Here is a 16,693-nt window from a genome sequence, read left to right as displayed (position 1 = left end):
TAGGTCCTGCCTTCCCAGTTTGTGTAAATCTTTGCATTTAAGACATTCAGTCAATACTGAAGGAAATTTTTTTTCTGAATGTAGGTTTGAGTGAGGGGCACCTCTGCTTTCCCTTAGAAACCCTTTTATACCTCCTGTACCGTTAAGCTGTGATGGCAACGGGGGATAGAAAAAAATGGGGAAAGACAAGAAAAGGGAGAGTTATTACTGGCCACAAGCCCTATATTCTCAAAGGGATGCAAATTGGTTCTTCAGTAGGGATAAAAAAAAATCAGTTTGTGGCCCTCCTAAGGCCCACAGCACATATAGTGTGGCTGTGACATTCCATTTTCATGGCAGGGAGTGATCAGGAAGAAGGCTCCCTAGGGGACTAGCGATGAAAACCAGTCGAGAAACACTGCCATCGGCAGGCAGTTTTCAGGCACACTCAAGTCGTCTCTTGACAGTTCTACATGGACGTGACAGTGGTCTCCAAAGCTACAGCCTTCCCCTAAGTTTAAGCCGTGACCTTAGATTTTAGAAAGACAGTGGGGCGATACCTAGAGTAGTGGTTCTCGAAGAAGGTGGTCTGCAGATCCTGGGAGTCCCCAGACCCTTTCAGGGAGGATCTCTGAGGTCAACTGTTGGCACTGCGGCGTGAATCAAGGTGGTGGCAGCAAACTTCTAGTAGTTTTGACATGTCCTGGTTAGAACAAATATCAGTGATTAACTATACTAAATGTTGACTTAGCCAGCGCTGTGGCTCACACCTGTAATCCCAGCGCTTTGGGAGGCTGAGGTGGGTGGGTCACCTGAGGTCAGGAGTTCGAGACCAGCCTGACCAACATGGAGAAACCCTGTCTCTACTAAAAATACAAAATTAGCTGGGCGTGGTGGTGCATGCCTGTAATTCCAGCTACTTAGGAGGCCGAGGCAAGAGAATCACTTGAAGCCAGTAGGTGGAGGTTGCAGTGAGCCAAGATCGCACCATTGCACTCCAGCCGGGGCAACGAGCAAAACCCTGTCTCAGAAAAAAAAAAAAAAAAGTTGACCTTGAGAACACTTAGACTCTGAGACGACTGAAATAATGCATAAAGCCCCTCTGCTGTGCACTGAAGTATGGATGCTTTGAGGAAAAGCAGTGGTACCATTGAGTTGCAAGCTGAATTGGCTGTGTTCAAGGCATGCCCTTTAGAGTTGAAAGAACTAGCAGATTATGGTATTTAGACTTGAATATTTGGCTGACATTTTCTGGGAAATGAATGGAATGAGCCTCTCACTTCAAGGGAAACAACTGATAGTGTTGCCAATGATAAAAGAAAGCTTTCAAGCAAAAATCAGAATTTCTGAAAATCTGTACTCTACCATGAGCTTTATTGTTGGGGATATTAACAAATGTGATTTGTATAATGAAATGCATTTCATTTGGAAGAATTCAGTGAACCAGTTTTCCAAAACCAGTACGTGATGTTACAAAATCATACGTGGCTCGAAGATTCATTCAAAAGTGTAAGACAGGCCAGTGGATTTTAATGTATTAACAATATAAGAGTGAATCAAGTTTTCAGAGTCCACATTGCCTTTAAGAAACTATCACTTGTAGTAAGCCGGGCGCGGTGGCTCACGCCTGTAATCCCAGCACTTTGGGAGGCCGAGGTGAGTGGGTCACAAAGTCAGGAGTTCAAGACCAGCCTGGCCAATATGGTGAAAGCCCATCTCTACTAAAATTACAAAAATTAGCTGGGCGTGGTGGCAGACCCCTTGTAGTCCCAGCTACTCGGGAGCCTGAGGCAGGAGAATCGTGTGAACCCAGGAGGTGGAGGCTGCAGTGAGCCCAGATCATGCCATTGCACTCCAGCCTGGGTGGCACCGTGAGACTCTGTTTCAAAAAAAACAAAAAACAGTATCACTTGTCTTGGCATCAGAGAACAGCCACAATTCACTGAAGAGGCTGTTTAGAACCCGTCTTCCACCTGTGCGTCTGTGTGGAGTCAGCTTATTGCAATGAAAACCAGTTTGGATGTAGAAGCAGCTGTAAGAATTCAAGTGTTTCTTATAACAAGAGACTAAAGATATTGTAAGACGCCACTCTTCTCCTTGGATTGTTTTGGAAGTTATTCTTCACAAAAAATGTTAACATGGACGGGGCATGGTGGCTCATGCCTGTAATCCCAGCACTTCTGGGAGGCTGAGGTGGGGAGATCACTTGCGCTCAGGAATTCAAGATCAGCCTGGGCAACATGCTAAACCCTGTCTGTATTTAAAAAAAAAAAAAAGTTAACATGATGATTTAAAAGTGCGTTAACCTAGAAGAAAAGCTTTTTGGGGCAACCTCCGGAACTGTGAAAAATAGATTTGTTATTTAAAAAGAAAAAAAAAGCTCTTTGAGGTTCTTAGCTTTTAGTAGCGTAAAGAGGTCCTACCACCAAATCATTTGAAAACTGCTACCCTGAGGAAACTGCCCCTCAGACTCGTCTTTCAGTTTTGTGTGCATTTAGTGTAAAGAACAGAAGGTAAGAATTTGGAGACAATCAGATCTGGATTAGAAAACCTGTTTATTAAGACTGGGTCACATCCAGCTGGTACATTTCAGTGTCCTTTCTGGTGCTGCCTCCCAGGAGCAGACACTGCAGATTTCAGAACACCCATCTAGAGAAACGCCTAACCTGTGATCTAGCTTCCGGGGCTCAGTGTTGGTTCCTGTGGTCGTGCTGATGTGTGGGTACCACTGGGGCCAGGCCACAGTCAGATGTTCCCTCCTCCAGGCTGACTCACAAGGCTACAGGGGACAGCACGCCTAATGAGCAGGTCTGTCCTCCAGAAGCACTCATTACAAGCACGTTTCTGGCTAAAAAATAACCAGGTTTTTCTGGCCATGCCCTCAGGTTGGAGAAAGAAAACTTTTAATTTGGAATCACTGCAAAGACAAATGGTTTCTACAAATTATTTTATTAGAATATCAGACTCAAAAGAACTACCAGGAACATGTCTGAAAATGCTATATATGATTTATGCTTCACCCGTGACACCTGCTGTCACTGGATCCAGAGTGAGCAAGGGAAAAGGAAGTGGAGGTGGGTAGGGACAGCACCAGCCCTGGCTGGCCAGACCTCAGGCCCACAGACCTGGTCCCCACAACCAGGATCCCTACAAGGTACACATTCCTAATTCAGGCTCGACTCTCCTTGACCCAAGAGTACATGCCTCAGGACTCAATCTGAATCACTGTCCGTCTCGGCTTCTTTCACATCCACACTGAATTTGTACTCCTGGTCACATCCCATGTAAGCGTCACTCATGAAGTACAGAGTGTAGTTGTGGGCGCCAGTGGCTGGGGCCACAAAGTCCAACTTCACCTAGAAAGAGCAGGCAGAAGTCATTATGAGCATGGACACAGGAAGCATTCTCACCCTTCCCCCATGCCGGAACAAATGCTGGGGCCAGTGGACACACTCACCTTGGCCTTCTGCTGGAGGGTCAGCCTCTTGATGGAGATGAGACTATTGGACTTCGCGTCTCCAATCACCACCCACCAGCCCTCTTCACGTTTCTGCAGTGATCCAAAACCAAGAATTTCAGCATGTAAAACTTGATGGCCATAGGCAGCCATGAAAACAGTTACGGTTACAAAAGAAATAACAAAAATCAGCTTTCCAAAGTTTCTTCCCGAAATACAATTAGATACAACATTTTAGTACTGTCAAAAGTTGTCTCAAACAGGCTTATTTAAGTAAGTAGGTGAACTCATTTGTTGGTTCTGGCTCATTTCCTTGTGCCAAGGTACCTTATCCCGCTTAGTACCTGCTGCTAAGTCCAAGGTACTACTATTAGAGGTCTAGTCTTTGGGGCCTGGTAGCTTTGAGTTCCTTAGAGATACTTTAAGTACAGGGCATATCTGTCAGATGAGAAAAAGCTTAACCCAGAGCTGAATGTGCACAGAGATGATCCCCAGCAGGCCTTGCAGCCCTGTCTACCGGCCGCCCCACTGTCACAAAGACCAGGAGTCCTAGTTAAAAGCACTCGTTGGCCGGGCGCGGTGGCTCAAGCCTGTAATCCCAGCACTTTGGGAGGCCGAGACGGGCGGATCACGAGGTCAGGAGATCGAGACCATCCTGGCTAACACAGTGAAACCCCGTCTCTACTAAAAAAATACAAAAAACTAGCCAGGCGTGGTGGCGGGCGCCTGTAGTCCCAGCTACTCGGGAGGCTGAGGCAGGAGAATGGCGTGAACCCGGGAGGCGGAGCTTGCAGTGAGCTGAGATCCGGCCACTGCACTCCAGCCTGGGCGACAGAGCGAGACTCCGTCTCAAAAAAAAAAAAAAAAAAAAAAAAAAAAGCACTCGTTACTCAGAGCCTGTGAATTACACATGACAGGATCTGGTTTCTGCTGTCAACCTTCAATTCTTCTCCCATATAAAGAGAACCAGAATTTATTTCTGGTGGTAAAAAACCAAGCACCCAGAAGCACAGTAAGAAAAAAGAAGGAACGACCAGGAAAGCCCAAGTGTCCTGGAGCCATGGGAGTTAAAGACAAATGCATCTGAAACAGCCAGAGAGATGGAAATACTGCACGACTGACGGGTTTAACAATGACCAGTCATCTAAATCTTTTTTTTTTTTGAGACGAAGTCTCACATTGTTGCCTAGGCTGCTGTGCAGTGTGGCAATCTCAGCTCGCTGCAGCCTCCACCTCCCGGTTCAAGTGATTCTCCTGCCTCAGCCTCCCGAGTAGCTGGGACTACAGGTGCCCACCATCAGGTGTGGCAAATTTTTGTATTTTTAGTAGAGATGAGGTTTCACTATGTTGGCCAGGCTGGTCTCAAACTCCTGCCCTCGTCATCTGCCCACCTTGGCCTTCCAAAGTGCTGGGATTACAGGCGTGAGCCACCGTGCCCGGCTCTAAATTGTTTAAGCAGAAATAAACAGAAAAAAAAAAAAAAACCCATAGCCTCAAGATTAATTCTCAGCCTTGTAAGCTCATTATCAGTCTGAAGTTTCCCTCCCTCAGGGACAGTGTGCCCTTGTACCATGCACCTAGCCAGCGGATAGGGGAGTTGACACCTGGCCAAGCCAGCTACCAGGACCCACCTGCGGGAAGAGGGGCGCAATGACAGGGCCTGTGACTTCCTCCTCTCGCTCCAGCTGCACCAGCACCACAACTGGCCCACCACTGCAGGGGGAGAGGAGCGGCACACATCAGTGATGTGGCAGTGGGCTCCCAGCATACTATCATGCTGTGCCCAACAGGTACCACCACTGGCTCACCTGCGGATGCTGTCCTTATCCACCACCTCATAAGACAGTTCGATATTAGGGTAGCGGTTACAAAAGCGAGCCACATCTGCAATCTGGCTGTCAGTCAGCTGAAGCAATGCGTTCCGCTCTTCATCCTCCATCTCCATGATGTCGAAAACACTCTCCACTCCCTGCAGTGAGTATTCAGACGTCAGGAAAGAGAGAACACAGGCCAACAGCAAATGACACAGGCGCCAAGAGCTGCTAATTTTACCTCCTACACCATCAAGTCATCTAGAGAAAACAGTTGCAGAAAGAACACGGCCCACAGTTGGCAGCCTCTCTAGCATCTCAACAGGGAGCACCTTCAGAGGAACCATAACTACAAGTTTCACTCACTGAGACCCACCTCCCGCAACCCACCCTCGGTCCACAACACTAGGCCCTCAGGCTCACCCACCTGACCCTCTAGGCTGACCCAGCTCACCTTGTCTGTGCAACGTTTGATATGCTCCGAGGTGAAGTGTGGCAGCTGCTTCAGGTATGAGTCCTTGGACCACATGGCTTGGGTGACCATCTGGGCCAGTTCCATAGCTGCCAGAGCAGGGCTGAGCCACCCATTGCTGGAGAGGACATCCACACAGGCCTGGATAAGCCGGATTGCCTGAACACGAAAAGGCATACCAAAGTGGGCGGGGTTGAGCTGAGACATCTGGAGCACCACTGGCCCCTCTGCCCCACACCCACACCCACACTCTACCTTACTAAGGATTTCCTCCGTATCTGACTGCAACTCAGCACTCAGCTGCATGCGGGACAGGTGAGCCTGCAGGAGCAGGTTGGTCTTGACGTGCGGATCATTGAACTTAGGGTTATTCAGCTTGTGGGGGACCTTCTGAGCCAACTATGAAGTGGAAGAAAAATAGTTGGTGATGAACAGGTGACCCTGCCTGAGACGGGCTCAGGCCAAAGCCCCACGTGGCCCAGGCTCACACAGCCCTTCAACACCCCGAGGCACATGGGTGGCAGTGGGATGGAGATGGGTGTGAGGGGGGTATGGAGGGGAGGACATATGGCAGGGGTCGGGGGATGCATATGGGGGTGTTGGTGGCAGGGATGCCATGTGCTCTGGGCACACAGGCAGAGTTTGCTGTTCCAGGATGTTCTCCTGAAGCTGCCGTCCTCACCTGCCGCAGGAGGTTGTCTTCATGGTGCCGGATGGGAATGTTCTCGTACTCGGCCGCATTGGAGATGATCTCGATAAGCCCTCGCACCTTGGTCTTGGCATTGAGGGACATGCTAAAGAGCTCTGACAGAAAAAGGACATTTGAGAGAAGCCAAAAGCAGGCGGAGAAGGAGCAGAACTGCCTGGGCTCCCCTGCTCTCCCCTGCAGCGTCATCCCGCTGACAGACACGGGCGGACCTCTCATCCCAGTGGGCTGCTGCCCCGTGTGTGAGAAGGCTCCCACGGACAGGACACGGGCCGTGCCGGGCCTCACCAATGGTGGTGTAGTTGATGTAATAGTAGGCAGCGATCATGCCCAGGTTCAGAGGTGCCACATCCATCTCGTCCTCGATGCTGATGCACTTGGACTGCTCCAGGTCACTCAGGGTCTGCTCCACCAGCTCTGACAAGTGGTCGGACAAGTGACGATGGGAGATGCCTACGGAGGTGAGAGGTGAGTGGGGAGCCTTGAGAAGATGCCCAGCAAAGGCTGTGAGAACCACCAAAGAATCACATGTGCTCCCAAGGCCACTGACCCTGCAGGTTGTAGTAATTGGGGTTCTGTGTCATGCGGCGGTACAGAAAGGTCCAGGTGAGATAGTCCACAGCGTCCTGCTTGTTCTCAATGGTCTTGGTGACGATCTCAGCATTGAAGTGGTCATGCATACAGTGGTCCAGGTGAGACTCCACTGGCAATGGCTCATATAAGAACTTCTTGAAGAAATCCTGTGGGTTGGAGAAGGAGAAGCATTAATAAAGAATTAGTGACAACATGGTCACAAAGGGCCAAGGGCAAATCAACAGGGCATGGTCCCCATGTGAGACCTAACTAATACCAAAATGGAAGAAGCCACACGTTTAGAAAGTGCGTCACTGGCGACAATACGCAGTGGGAACAGAGGCACAGCAAGTCACGAGGGCAGAGCAGTGGGCAGCCCAGTGAGGAAGGAGGGAACCAACTAGCCGGCGAAGCCCTCAACACGTGGAGCCAACGGCAGCAGCAAAAGCAAAAGGCAGCAAAATTCCAAATGGGTGGCAGGCTCGTTACGAAAGAATTGTGTAAATAAGAGAGGCAGAAGTTAAGAGACTAAAATTACTGAAGACATCTATCAAAAGAAGGATTAAAGAATCCATTCTGAGGCTCCGGATCCAAGAGGCTGCATGAGTCCAGGACTGACCTTCTTGGAGCCCTGACACATGATAACGCAGCGTCCCTCATCGTCCTGCAAAGGGCGGTTGGCGTGACCCACCATCTGAAGCACGTCGTAGATGGGGTAATCCACATAGCTGGTGACAGATGCGGGGAAAGAAGGAAAAGCCGCCTCAACACGGAGACCATGCTCAGGAGGCCCGACTCCCTCCGCTAAGTAACAGTAAAATGTAAATACGGGGAGGCGTGGTCAAATCACAGCACGACTCTGTTTATGAATCTCTGCACTTAGAACTGGCTTCACTGGTTGCCCTGTACATCATTTTAGCATTTAGTGTAAGGGCCATGAATTTGCTGCTCAAGTGCCATGAACCAGGCTACAAAACTAACGCCAAAACCAAAATAACTCCCTATTCGAGGATCAAATATGTAAGTCAAACTTCCCAAACTTTTCTCCTTTAATTAAAAAAACTTTTTTTTTTATTTTTTAATTTGTTTTTTGATAGAGCATCTTGCTCTACTGTCCATGCTGGAATGCAGTGGCACAGCCATGGCTCACTGCAGCCTTGACCTCCTAGGCTCAAGGGATCTTCTCACTTCAGCCTCCAGAGCAGGTGGGACTACAGGTGCGCACCACCACACTTTCCGAACTTCATAGCTGTGCATTTCATGAGTCATCAAGTCACCTGACTTTAACCCAACCTAGAAGCAGGTTCAAACATTAAAAATGAACCCGTAAATAAAATTCACTTCAAACTAATCTGCATTTCGGGAAAAAGTTATTAAGCATTGGGCCAGGCACCATAACTCACGCCTGTAAAGCACTTTGGGTGGGTGAATCATTTGAGCTCAGGAGTTCAAGACCAGCCTGGGCAACACGGTGAAAACCCATCTATACAAAAAAAAAAGAAAAAAGCAAAAATTAGCTGAGAGTGGCAGCACATGCTGGTAGTCCCAGCTACTTGGGAGACTGAAGCAGGATGATTGCTTGAGCCTGGGAGGCAGAGGCTGTAGTGGGCCGAGATCATACCACTGCATTCCAGCCTAAATGACAGAACAAGATTGTCTCAAAAAAAAAAAAAAAAAAAAAAAAATGCAGATGTTTTTCTGAGAATGATTGACTCTTCTAACTTTTTTTTTTTTCTTGAGATGGAGTCTCACTCTGTTGCTCAGACTGGAGTGCAGTGGCGCAATCTCGGCTTACTGCAACCTCCACCTCCCGGGTTCAAGCGATTCTCCTGCTCAACCTCCCAAGTAGCTGGGATTACAGGAGTGTGTCACCACACCTGGCCTTTTTTTATTTTTTTGAGATGGAATCTCACTCTGTTGCCCAGGCTAGAGTGCAATGGCACGATCTTGGCTCACTGCAATCTCTGCCTCCCAGGTTCAACTGATTCTCCTGCCTCAGCCTCCTGAGTAGCTGGAAGCACAAGCGCGTGCCACCACGCTCAGCTAATTTTTATACTTTTAGTAGAGACGGGGTTTCATCATGTTGGCCAGGCTGGTCTGGAACTCCTGACCTCAAGTGATCCGCCTGCCTCAGCCTCCCAAAGTGCTGGGATTACAGGCATGAGCCACTGTGCTCAGCACTGTTCTAGCTTCTATATAGGTGTACGACCTTGACCAAGTCACTTTTCCTAATCTACAAGATGTTTGAGGTTAATGACATAATGTCAAACATTCCTCCTGGCTCTAACTTCCTACCTCTCCCAACTGCTGAATGTGGAAGCACAATGACAAAAAACAAATGTGAGCCTAGGTATTGAGACACAAAACTCCCAAACACTTGGCTCTGGTGGCATCTCAGCTGTTAACTTCCCTAACACCTTTCCTTCATCCTAGCTTGCTTTCTGTGTATCTGCAGATTCACACTTATTTTAGGAGGGAGGTCTGGGCTAACACAGAACACCAGTTGTACTCACGCGTGGATCTTGCCATTGTAGTACTGGGTGTCCATGATGATTACCAGGTGGGCAGCCACGTTCATGCCCCAGCAGAGACTCCGAGAAGCCACCACCACCTGGATAGCTCCTGAGCAGCAGAAGGGAGAGGAAGGCTGAGGACAGGGGTCTCTGGGCGAAGCAGGCTCACTACCTCATGGGCAGGCCATGGTTTACCCTGTGCTACGTTTCAGAACTCACAGCGAGGCTGGCTAGGAACAAGGTCTAACATGAGTGAGAGCTAACACATTGCTATGAGATAGCTCCACGCTGCTGGTGCCTTGCTCTGGGACTATCCAGGAGAAAACAAGTCATCATAGAACAGAACCCAAAGCCCAGAAACACCAAGGCATAACTACTGCTGATGGACTGCTCCTCTGACCGGAAAGTGCTAACACTCATGCAGCCACGGGCTGGCTCAGCCACGCCAGCAAACCGGAGATCACTCTAAGCATGCCCCGAACAGGCAGATTCAAGGGCCAAAGAGTGACAGGAAGTGATTCTGGCAGGAGGATCTCCAATGAGGCTCCATTAAGCAGTGTTAAAAGGTAAATCTTTGCACAAAATGCCACAGGTCAACAAGGGACAGTGGCCAGCAAGAGTGTGCCCAAGGGAGAATCAGAGCTCTCCTGTGTGCTAATCTCTAAAGTCTAACGATCTTGGTGAGATGGTTTGGATCTGTGTCTCCACCAAATCTCATCGAACCGTAGTCCCCAGTGTTGGAGGAGGGGCCTGGTGGGAGATAACTGGCTCACAGGGGCGGAGTTCTCATGAATGGTTTAGCACAACCCGCCCTTGGTACTGTCTAGCGAGTGAGTTCTCACAAGATCTGGTTGTTCAAAAGTGTGTAGCACCTCCCCACTCACTCACTCGGTCCTGGCTCCTGCCATGTAAGATGCCTGCTTCCCCTTGGCCTTCCCTGAGGCATTCCCAGAAGCATATGCCACCATGCTTCATGGACAGCCCGCAGAACTGTGGGTCAATTAAACCTCCTTTCTTTATAAATGACCCAGTCTCAAGCAATGCAAGAATGAACTAATCCATGGACAAGCAGCAGTCTAGTGGCCAAAGGTCCTGGACTCTAGAAAACCGGGTTCTGAAGTGGCACAGCCCGACGTGTCTGCCTGTTTTCTCACCTGGCAAGCAGGGACAGTGTTTGTCTCACCTGCCTCATGAGGTTCTTGGGAGGATCAAATGAGTTAACAGCTAAGAGTCCTAAACAGTATTCTGAAAATATCTAGTATGCTGTAGAGAAATGCTGCCACCCGGACCCCTCAAGTTTACCACCACCACTTGGTGATACCCTTGCCGTGCTCCCCTTCCGTGGCCTGACTCACCTGAGCTAAAGAGCTGCTCCACTAGGCGCCGCTCCATGGGGCTGAGCCCCTCATGCAGGTAGCCCACCCCATTCAGCAGCGTTTCCTTGAGCGTGCTGTCACTCAGCTTCTCCAGGTACGGAATCAGATCCTTCTCGGTGCAGTGCAAGAACCTGTGCGGCACAGGCAATGGCTCAGCTCAGAGTGGTCCGAGTCCTGGCAGACATCCTGCCAGCTGTGCAGAACCTAGCCCCGAGCCACATGGGCTAACCCCACCCTCATAAAGAGGACACCCTTGGAGTGGGCCAGCCTCACTTAACCCCAACCCCAGACACCAGGCCCCGCCCACCTCTGCCGCTGGATGTCTGCCGCACACGTGGTGAGGATGTCAATGGCAGTGAGGCGGGTCTGCTTGCGAGACGGGACAAAGACAATGACAGGCTTCTTGGGCGAGTGCTTGGTGATAGCATGGTACACAGGCTTGGCCATGGAGAGCAGGCGGGTTTGTGTATGACTGATGTTGAAGCCCTGGCGGCCGGGGAGAAGATAACACACCAAGGTTATCAGACCTGGGTCACTCAGGATCTAGGTGAGACCCCACAGACGGATGAGGAGAGTGGGTCCTACCTGGATGTGCAGCTCCAAGGGGACGGGACGCACATTGGGGTGGAAGTTGAAGGTGGAGGTGGCGCTGCAGCCCAGCCAGTGGGCCACATCCTTGGCATTGGAGAGCGAAGAGCTGAGTGCCACAATGCGAATGGGCCGCTCAATCTGGGAGGAGATGTAGCGCATTCGGGAGCAGATCACTTCTAAGACAGGCTGGAAAGAGGGAGGGAGGGTCACTGCAGGCCGAGGCTCCCATCCTCTGCCTGGAGGTCCCCTTTGTGAACAGCCCAGCAGCCTCAAAATGACCTCATTCTTCCTTCTAACTAGGAGCTCTCATGTTTTTGGTTCTACCTCCTCCACAGCAGCCAACCTCCACTAAACAATACTGTTTTCCTAAAGTACTACCAAAAAAGCTGACACTGTCCCTTTGGAACAGGGCAGCAGGCAGAATCCTCCAGGGAGAAGCCCTGAGCCTCCATCCTCAGACCCAAATATAAGGCCCAATGCCAAGGTCACTTGGTCAGTCCCAGTCCCTCATCTGTGCTGCAAGGTCACGCCATACCCCATTCTCGCCCCCGATAAGGTGGACCTCATCCACCACGAAGAGGTTGATGTTCTGCACGTTCTTGCGCTGCTTCCACCGCCGGGAAAGTATGTCCCACTTCTCAGGGGTGCTGATGATAATGTTCCCTTTGCCCAGCAGCTTCAGGTCTGTGCTGGTCTCTCCCGTCAGGAGTACCACCTTCTTGTTGAGCCTGTCCTGGAACTTCTCGTACCAGTCCATGTATACCTGGCAGGCAGAGGAGGGAGGCAGAACAACATGAGGTCATACCAGGCATCTTTCACTTACCTGAGGAAAACCTGAGATGCCAAACAGAGACCTGTTGACCTGCAAATGTCAAGCTACGTTCTAATCCCACAGCAGCCTTTATGCGATGGGGCAGCTTTTCTTTCTTTTTTTTTTTTTTTTTTTTTGAAATGAAGTCTTGCTCTCGTTGCCCAGGCTGGAGTGCAGTGGTGCAATCTTGGCTCACGGCAACCTCCACCTCCCGAGTTTAAGCAATTCTCCTGCCTCAGCCTCCCGAGTAGCTGGGATTACAGGTGCCCGCCACCACACCCAGCTAATTTTTGTATTTTTAGTAGAGACAGTTTCACCATGTTGGCCAGGCTGGTCTCGATCTCCTGACCTCAGGAGATCTGCCCACCTCGGCCTCCCAAAGTGCTGGGATAACAAGTGTGAGCCACCACGCCTCGCTGGGGTGGCTTTTCTTTAATACACAAACTGAAGAAATGACCCTGCAAATTTCCAGCCTAAAAAAGCCTTTATATGGAATCACAGATGAAACGCTTATGGGCAAATTCACACAACACAGCGCCATGTCATACCTGCTCTGCCAGGGCCTCCATGGGGGTGATGTACACACAGCGCCCCTCCGAGCTCTGCAGCAGCATCCGCAGGATGGCAAACTCTGCACAAATGGTCTTCCCACTGCCCGTGGGGGCCCCCACAAACACGTTGTCGTCACTGTTGTACACAGTGTTAAACACTGGAAACCAACAGAAAGAAGCAGTGTGAGTATCCAGAGGGAAGAAGAGACGGACTGGGACGTGAACCACTTGTCAAAACAAAGGACAACATAAGAAATGAAGTCAGGCAGTTCTGGAGTGCAGACAGAGGAGCAGTGGCATCCGAGCCTCTAACTCCAGGCCAGCCCTGCTGTACCCCCTCACCTGCTACCACTTAACAGGTAAAGGCGAAGGGGCCAAGATCAAGAGCCCAGGTCCCCTGGAGATGTGTGGGATGACAACAAAAGCAAAGCAAAAGAAGCCACACATCCTTCTTTGCTTCTGAGGGACTAGGATGCAGGACAGAAAGGAACTGGATCCCTTTCTCTGCCTCTTCAACACTCTCCTGCATTTCCTAGAAATAGCCTAAGGTAGAAAGTAAGAGCCTTAGCTCTGGCATCAACACTGAATTAAAATACAAGTTCTATTTATCAGTTGGTTCAACTGGGGCACCACCTATGCCTCAGTTCCTCACCTATAAAATGGAACGCTAATGGCAGTATCTCCAATAGTGATTCCTTTTAGGCTTGGTGGAAGGAATAAGAGAGAAAACACTGGTGATGTACTCAGCCAAGGACTGAGAACACAGTGCCTGCTCTGTGAATGTCCCTGTTATTTATCATGATGTGGGCGAGGAGGCCTCAGTGCCACCCCATGGTTCTGGTTCAATACTTGAGCGCCAGGGGCAGGCCTCTAAGCCCCCTGGGCCCGAGAAATAACCATGCCATGTAAGGCCTTGCTCTGCTGCCCCTCCACAGTGACACATGCAGAGCAGCAAAGCAACCAAGGCTTCTGACAAAGGAAGAAGTCCTGGTGGGCCCCAGGGGTCACGCTGAGGAGCTCCCAGGCCTACCAAGTGCCTGAGCGCCCCCACTCCCCTGCCTGCCACAGAACACATCTGTCGCCCGGTGACTTCAAAAGCCTCCAGAGGAGGGATGGAAACACTTACCCTGGGTCTGGATGGGATTGAAGAAAGGAAATTTATCTTGGTAAAGACTCTCAAAGGCGCTGTTTCTCAGAGCAGACACGGGCAAGGGCTGCAGGTCCAAAAGCTCGGTGGGAGGTGGGTACTTCTCTGGCAAGATCAGGTGCCGGAAGGAGACAGGCAGCTGGGTCTCACAAGCTACCAGAAAAGAAACAGGAAAGAGATAAGCACTGCTCTCTTTACCTCACTGGCCTCTAGATCCCCTCGTGAACACTGGAAACCTAGGCAGCGTATGTATCACTCTGTCCCCAGCAAAGGCAAGCCCGGGACAAAGTGCAAGACATTCTTCTACTGTCCTTGGAGGGACTGTTCCTGGGGACTCTAGAGAGGAGACACTCACAGAGCCAGCGGTCAGACACCACTCGGATGAAGTACTGAGGGGGCAGCGGTTCAAAGACAGGCACGAAGAACGTAATGAGGTGCTCGTCCTGGGCGTACTTGGCCTTGAGAAGAAAATACTCATGGTGCAGAATCACCTCGCTGTCCACGTCCTCCACCAGAATCCAGAAAGCCTCGGATGAACCATGCACCTGCCAACAGAAGCAAGGGTAAAAGGAATGCGAGTCAACGTAGACAACATGCCTCCGATCCAGCTCCTCTGCCCAGCAAAGCCTCACCTTTTCATCCCACTGGAAGTCCGGCGTGATGGTCAGCTCCACCTTCAGGGTGGAACGTGTGATAGGCTGCAGGTGCACCGACAACTCCAACTTGGGAAACAGATGGACATATTTGTGGATGGTCTTCCCCATCTTTGGCATGCGGATAAGCTCCCCTACGAGGAAATGAGAGTACTGAGGCTACAGCCCAGCCTGCCCACTATCCTGCAAACTGGGCCTGAGGGCCACTGTGGGAAAGGAGTAGGGCCTTCCCTTTATGGTCAGTGGATCCCAGGATTCCAGGTCCCCAGACCAAGGGCCAGCCCTTCAATGGGACCTGGGGAGGGAACACAGGACACTAATGCACAGGGCTAGGAACAGGAAGACTGCGTAGGCAGACTGGGGGAGACACCCAGGCAGTGAAGACAAGGCAAGAGCATCCCACATACCGATCTCATTATGATTCAGGTCGTACAGACGCTCAAAGGGGAAATTCTTCTTCTCAATCTTCTTCACTACTTCCTCAGGGAGTTTCCGGAACTGGCGCAGAGGACACATGGACTGCCACCTATCCAGGAAGGAGGCAAAGCTGTTGGTCCCTTCTGCAGGGATGTGACAAACCGTCCACATCATGGCTTCCAATAGTTCAGCAGTGACCACACAAGACACAGTCATTAAAGGCAGACACTGACGCTGTGCCAGCCCTGGCCTCCACCTTTCTCCTACTCCTCGGCCCTACCACAGAGGGCCTTCCCTCTTCTCAACATGCAACAAGGTTCAGATCATATTTCAGGCGTCGGGTCTGGAGAGCAGACACACCCTGCGTTTTTCCCATCAGACCGTTGGGCTGGGGACCCCACTCATGGGGACCAGCATCCAGATCACTGGGTCCTTACATGCGTTTGTCGATCATCTTGCAGAGGTTCAGTGTCTTGTCTGTAAGCTGTGCCCAACCTCGGTTCAGGACAATTTCAAATATTGCTCGCATCAACCGGCCAGCCGACTAGGCAAAGAAGCATCATTCCCACTGTTAAGACTTGACTACCCCCAAGCCTTGTGAGCCACTCTACACACTGTTTCATTACCTCCAGCTCTGACACAACCACCCATCCCAACTCAAAGGCAAAGTCCCCCGTCTTTACGCCTTTCTCCCTACAGGAGATCCCTTTAGGCATCTCCCTACAGTAGATGCCTGCCGAATGGGGAACAATTAGAAAAGTGTGGCTCAAGGTCGCTGCACAACATTTTAACCTAACATTCACTGCATGATTTTAAAGCTTTTGACTCATTTAGCATTTAGAGTTCTAGGAAGAGTTGAGGGTACCAGTGACCTGTTCTTAGAGGTAAAGATGAAGAGCAGCTAATAAAACCCTGTGCCATTTTTGGATTTATTTATGAGCTGTGCAGCAACAGTGGGAAATCACTTCGCTGCTGGGAAGCAGACACCGTGTGCTGTGGCTCTTCCTGTCTCTGAGGGCCTGTGGAGCCTTGAAGCATTCCCTCTTAAGGTCTTACCTTTCCCACGTGCTCAAGATGTGTACTACAGAGTGGCTGTACCACACATGCACTAACAAACGACCCCGCAAGAGCAGAACTAAACACTCCTTCCATCTCACTAGCATCAGGCCTCCTTTTCCCAGGATGCACACAGAACACAGGGATTGAACTGTTCAGGCCCCTTCTCATAGCTCCCATACAACTCCACCCTCACCTGTGTGACATACACCATGTCAGCCATCAGTGCAAAGCCCTCCAATTTCAGCTGCGAGATGAAGGCTTGCAGAAGAACATTGATCTGTAAAGAAGCAAAATCAGCCAGCAGGAGACCAATCACTGAACAGTCCAAGAAAGGGAACTACATTTCTGCTCTGAGTATCCAGGCAGGTGAGATTTTCTACAGGTCTTGATTTACAAATACTAAATAATTGTTATTTCATATAAAAAGAACATGTGAGAAGGCTGCAAAAACTAGGAGAACTGAGCAGGATACCACCATGAACCCAAATTCAAGGTTCATCTTTCTTTTTTTTTTTTTTTTTTTTTGAGACAGAGTCTCGCTCTGTCGCCCGGGCTGGAGTGCAGTGGCCGGATCTCA

At 50.2% G+C, this 16,693-nt stretch overlaps 1 protein-coding gene across 1 annotated transcript in view; it reads right to left on the bottom strand.

The window, feature by feature from the left end:
- Nucleotides 1-2,909: 2,909 nt before the first annotated feature.
- SNRNP200 (small nuclear ribonucleoprotein U5 subunit 200) overlaps nt 2,910-16,693 on the bottom strand; it is a 30,957-nt gene continuing 17,173 nt past the window's right edge. The window contains exons 24-45 of the mRNA XM_010362077.2: nt 16,310-16,393; nt 15,495-15,601; nt 15,048-15,166; nt 14,620-14,774; nt 14,343-14,532; nt 13,967-14,140; nt 12,838-12,998; nt 12,014-12,241; nt 11,473-11,664; nt 11,195-11,373; nt 10,867-11,018; nt 9,512-9,620; nt 7,618-7,726; nt 6,976-7,165; nt 6,714-6,878; nt 6,402-6,523; nt 5,975-6,118; nt 5,702-5,878; nt 5,245-5,405; nt 5,068-5,149; nt 3,437-3,529; nt 2,910-3,335 (exon numbers count right to left, since the gene is read on the bottom strand). Coding sequence (XP_010360379.1) covers nt 3,192-3,335; nt 3,437-3,529; nt 5,068-5,149; nt 5,245-5,405; nt 5,702-5,878; nt 5,975-6,118; nt 6,402-6,523; nt 6,714-6,878; nt 6,976-7,165; nt 7,618-7,726; nt 9,512-9,620; nt 10,867-11,018; nt 11,195-11,373; nt 11,473-11,664; nt 12,014-12,241; nt 12,838-12,998; nt 13,967-14,140; nt 14,343-14,532; nt 14,620-14,774; nt 15,048-15,166; nt 15,495-15,601; nt 16,310-16,393 — 3,237 coding nt within the window. The 3' untranslated portion in view covers nt 2,910-3,191. The remainder of the gene's footprint in view (nt 3,336-3,436; nt 3,530-5,067; nt 5,150-5,244; nt 5,406-5,701; nt 5,879-5,974; nt 6,119-6,401; nt 6,524-6,713; nt 6,879-6,975; nt 7,166-7,617; nt 7,727-9,511; nt 9,621-10,866; nt 11,019-11,194; nt 11,374-11,472; nt 11,665-12,013; nt 12,242-12,837; nt 12,999-13,966; nt 14,141-14,342; nt 14,533-14,619; nt 14,775-15,047; nt 15,167-15,494; nt 15,602-16,309; nt 16,394-16,693) is intronic.

Source organism: Rhinopithecus roxellana, chromosome 17, assembly GCF_007565055.1.
Source record: "Rhinopithecus roxellana isolate Shanxi Qingling chromosome 17, ASM756505v1, whole genome shotgun sequence".
Classification (NCBI taxonomy): Eukaryota; Metazoa; Chordata; class Mammalia; order Primates; family Cercopithecidae; genus Rhinopithecus; species Rhinopithecus roxellana.
The sequence above is the reverse complement of the archived record's forward strand: the minus strand, read 5'-3'. Positions and strand labels throughout refer to the sequence as shown.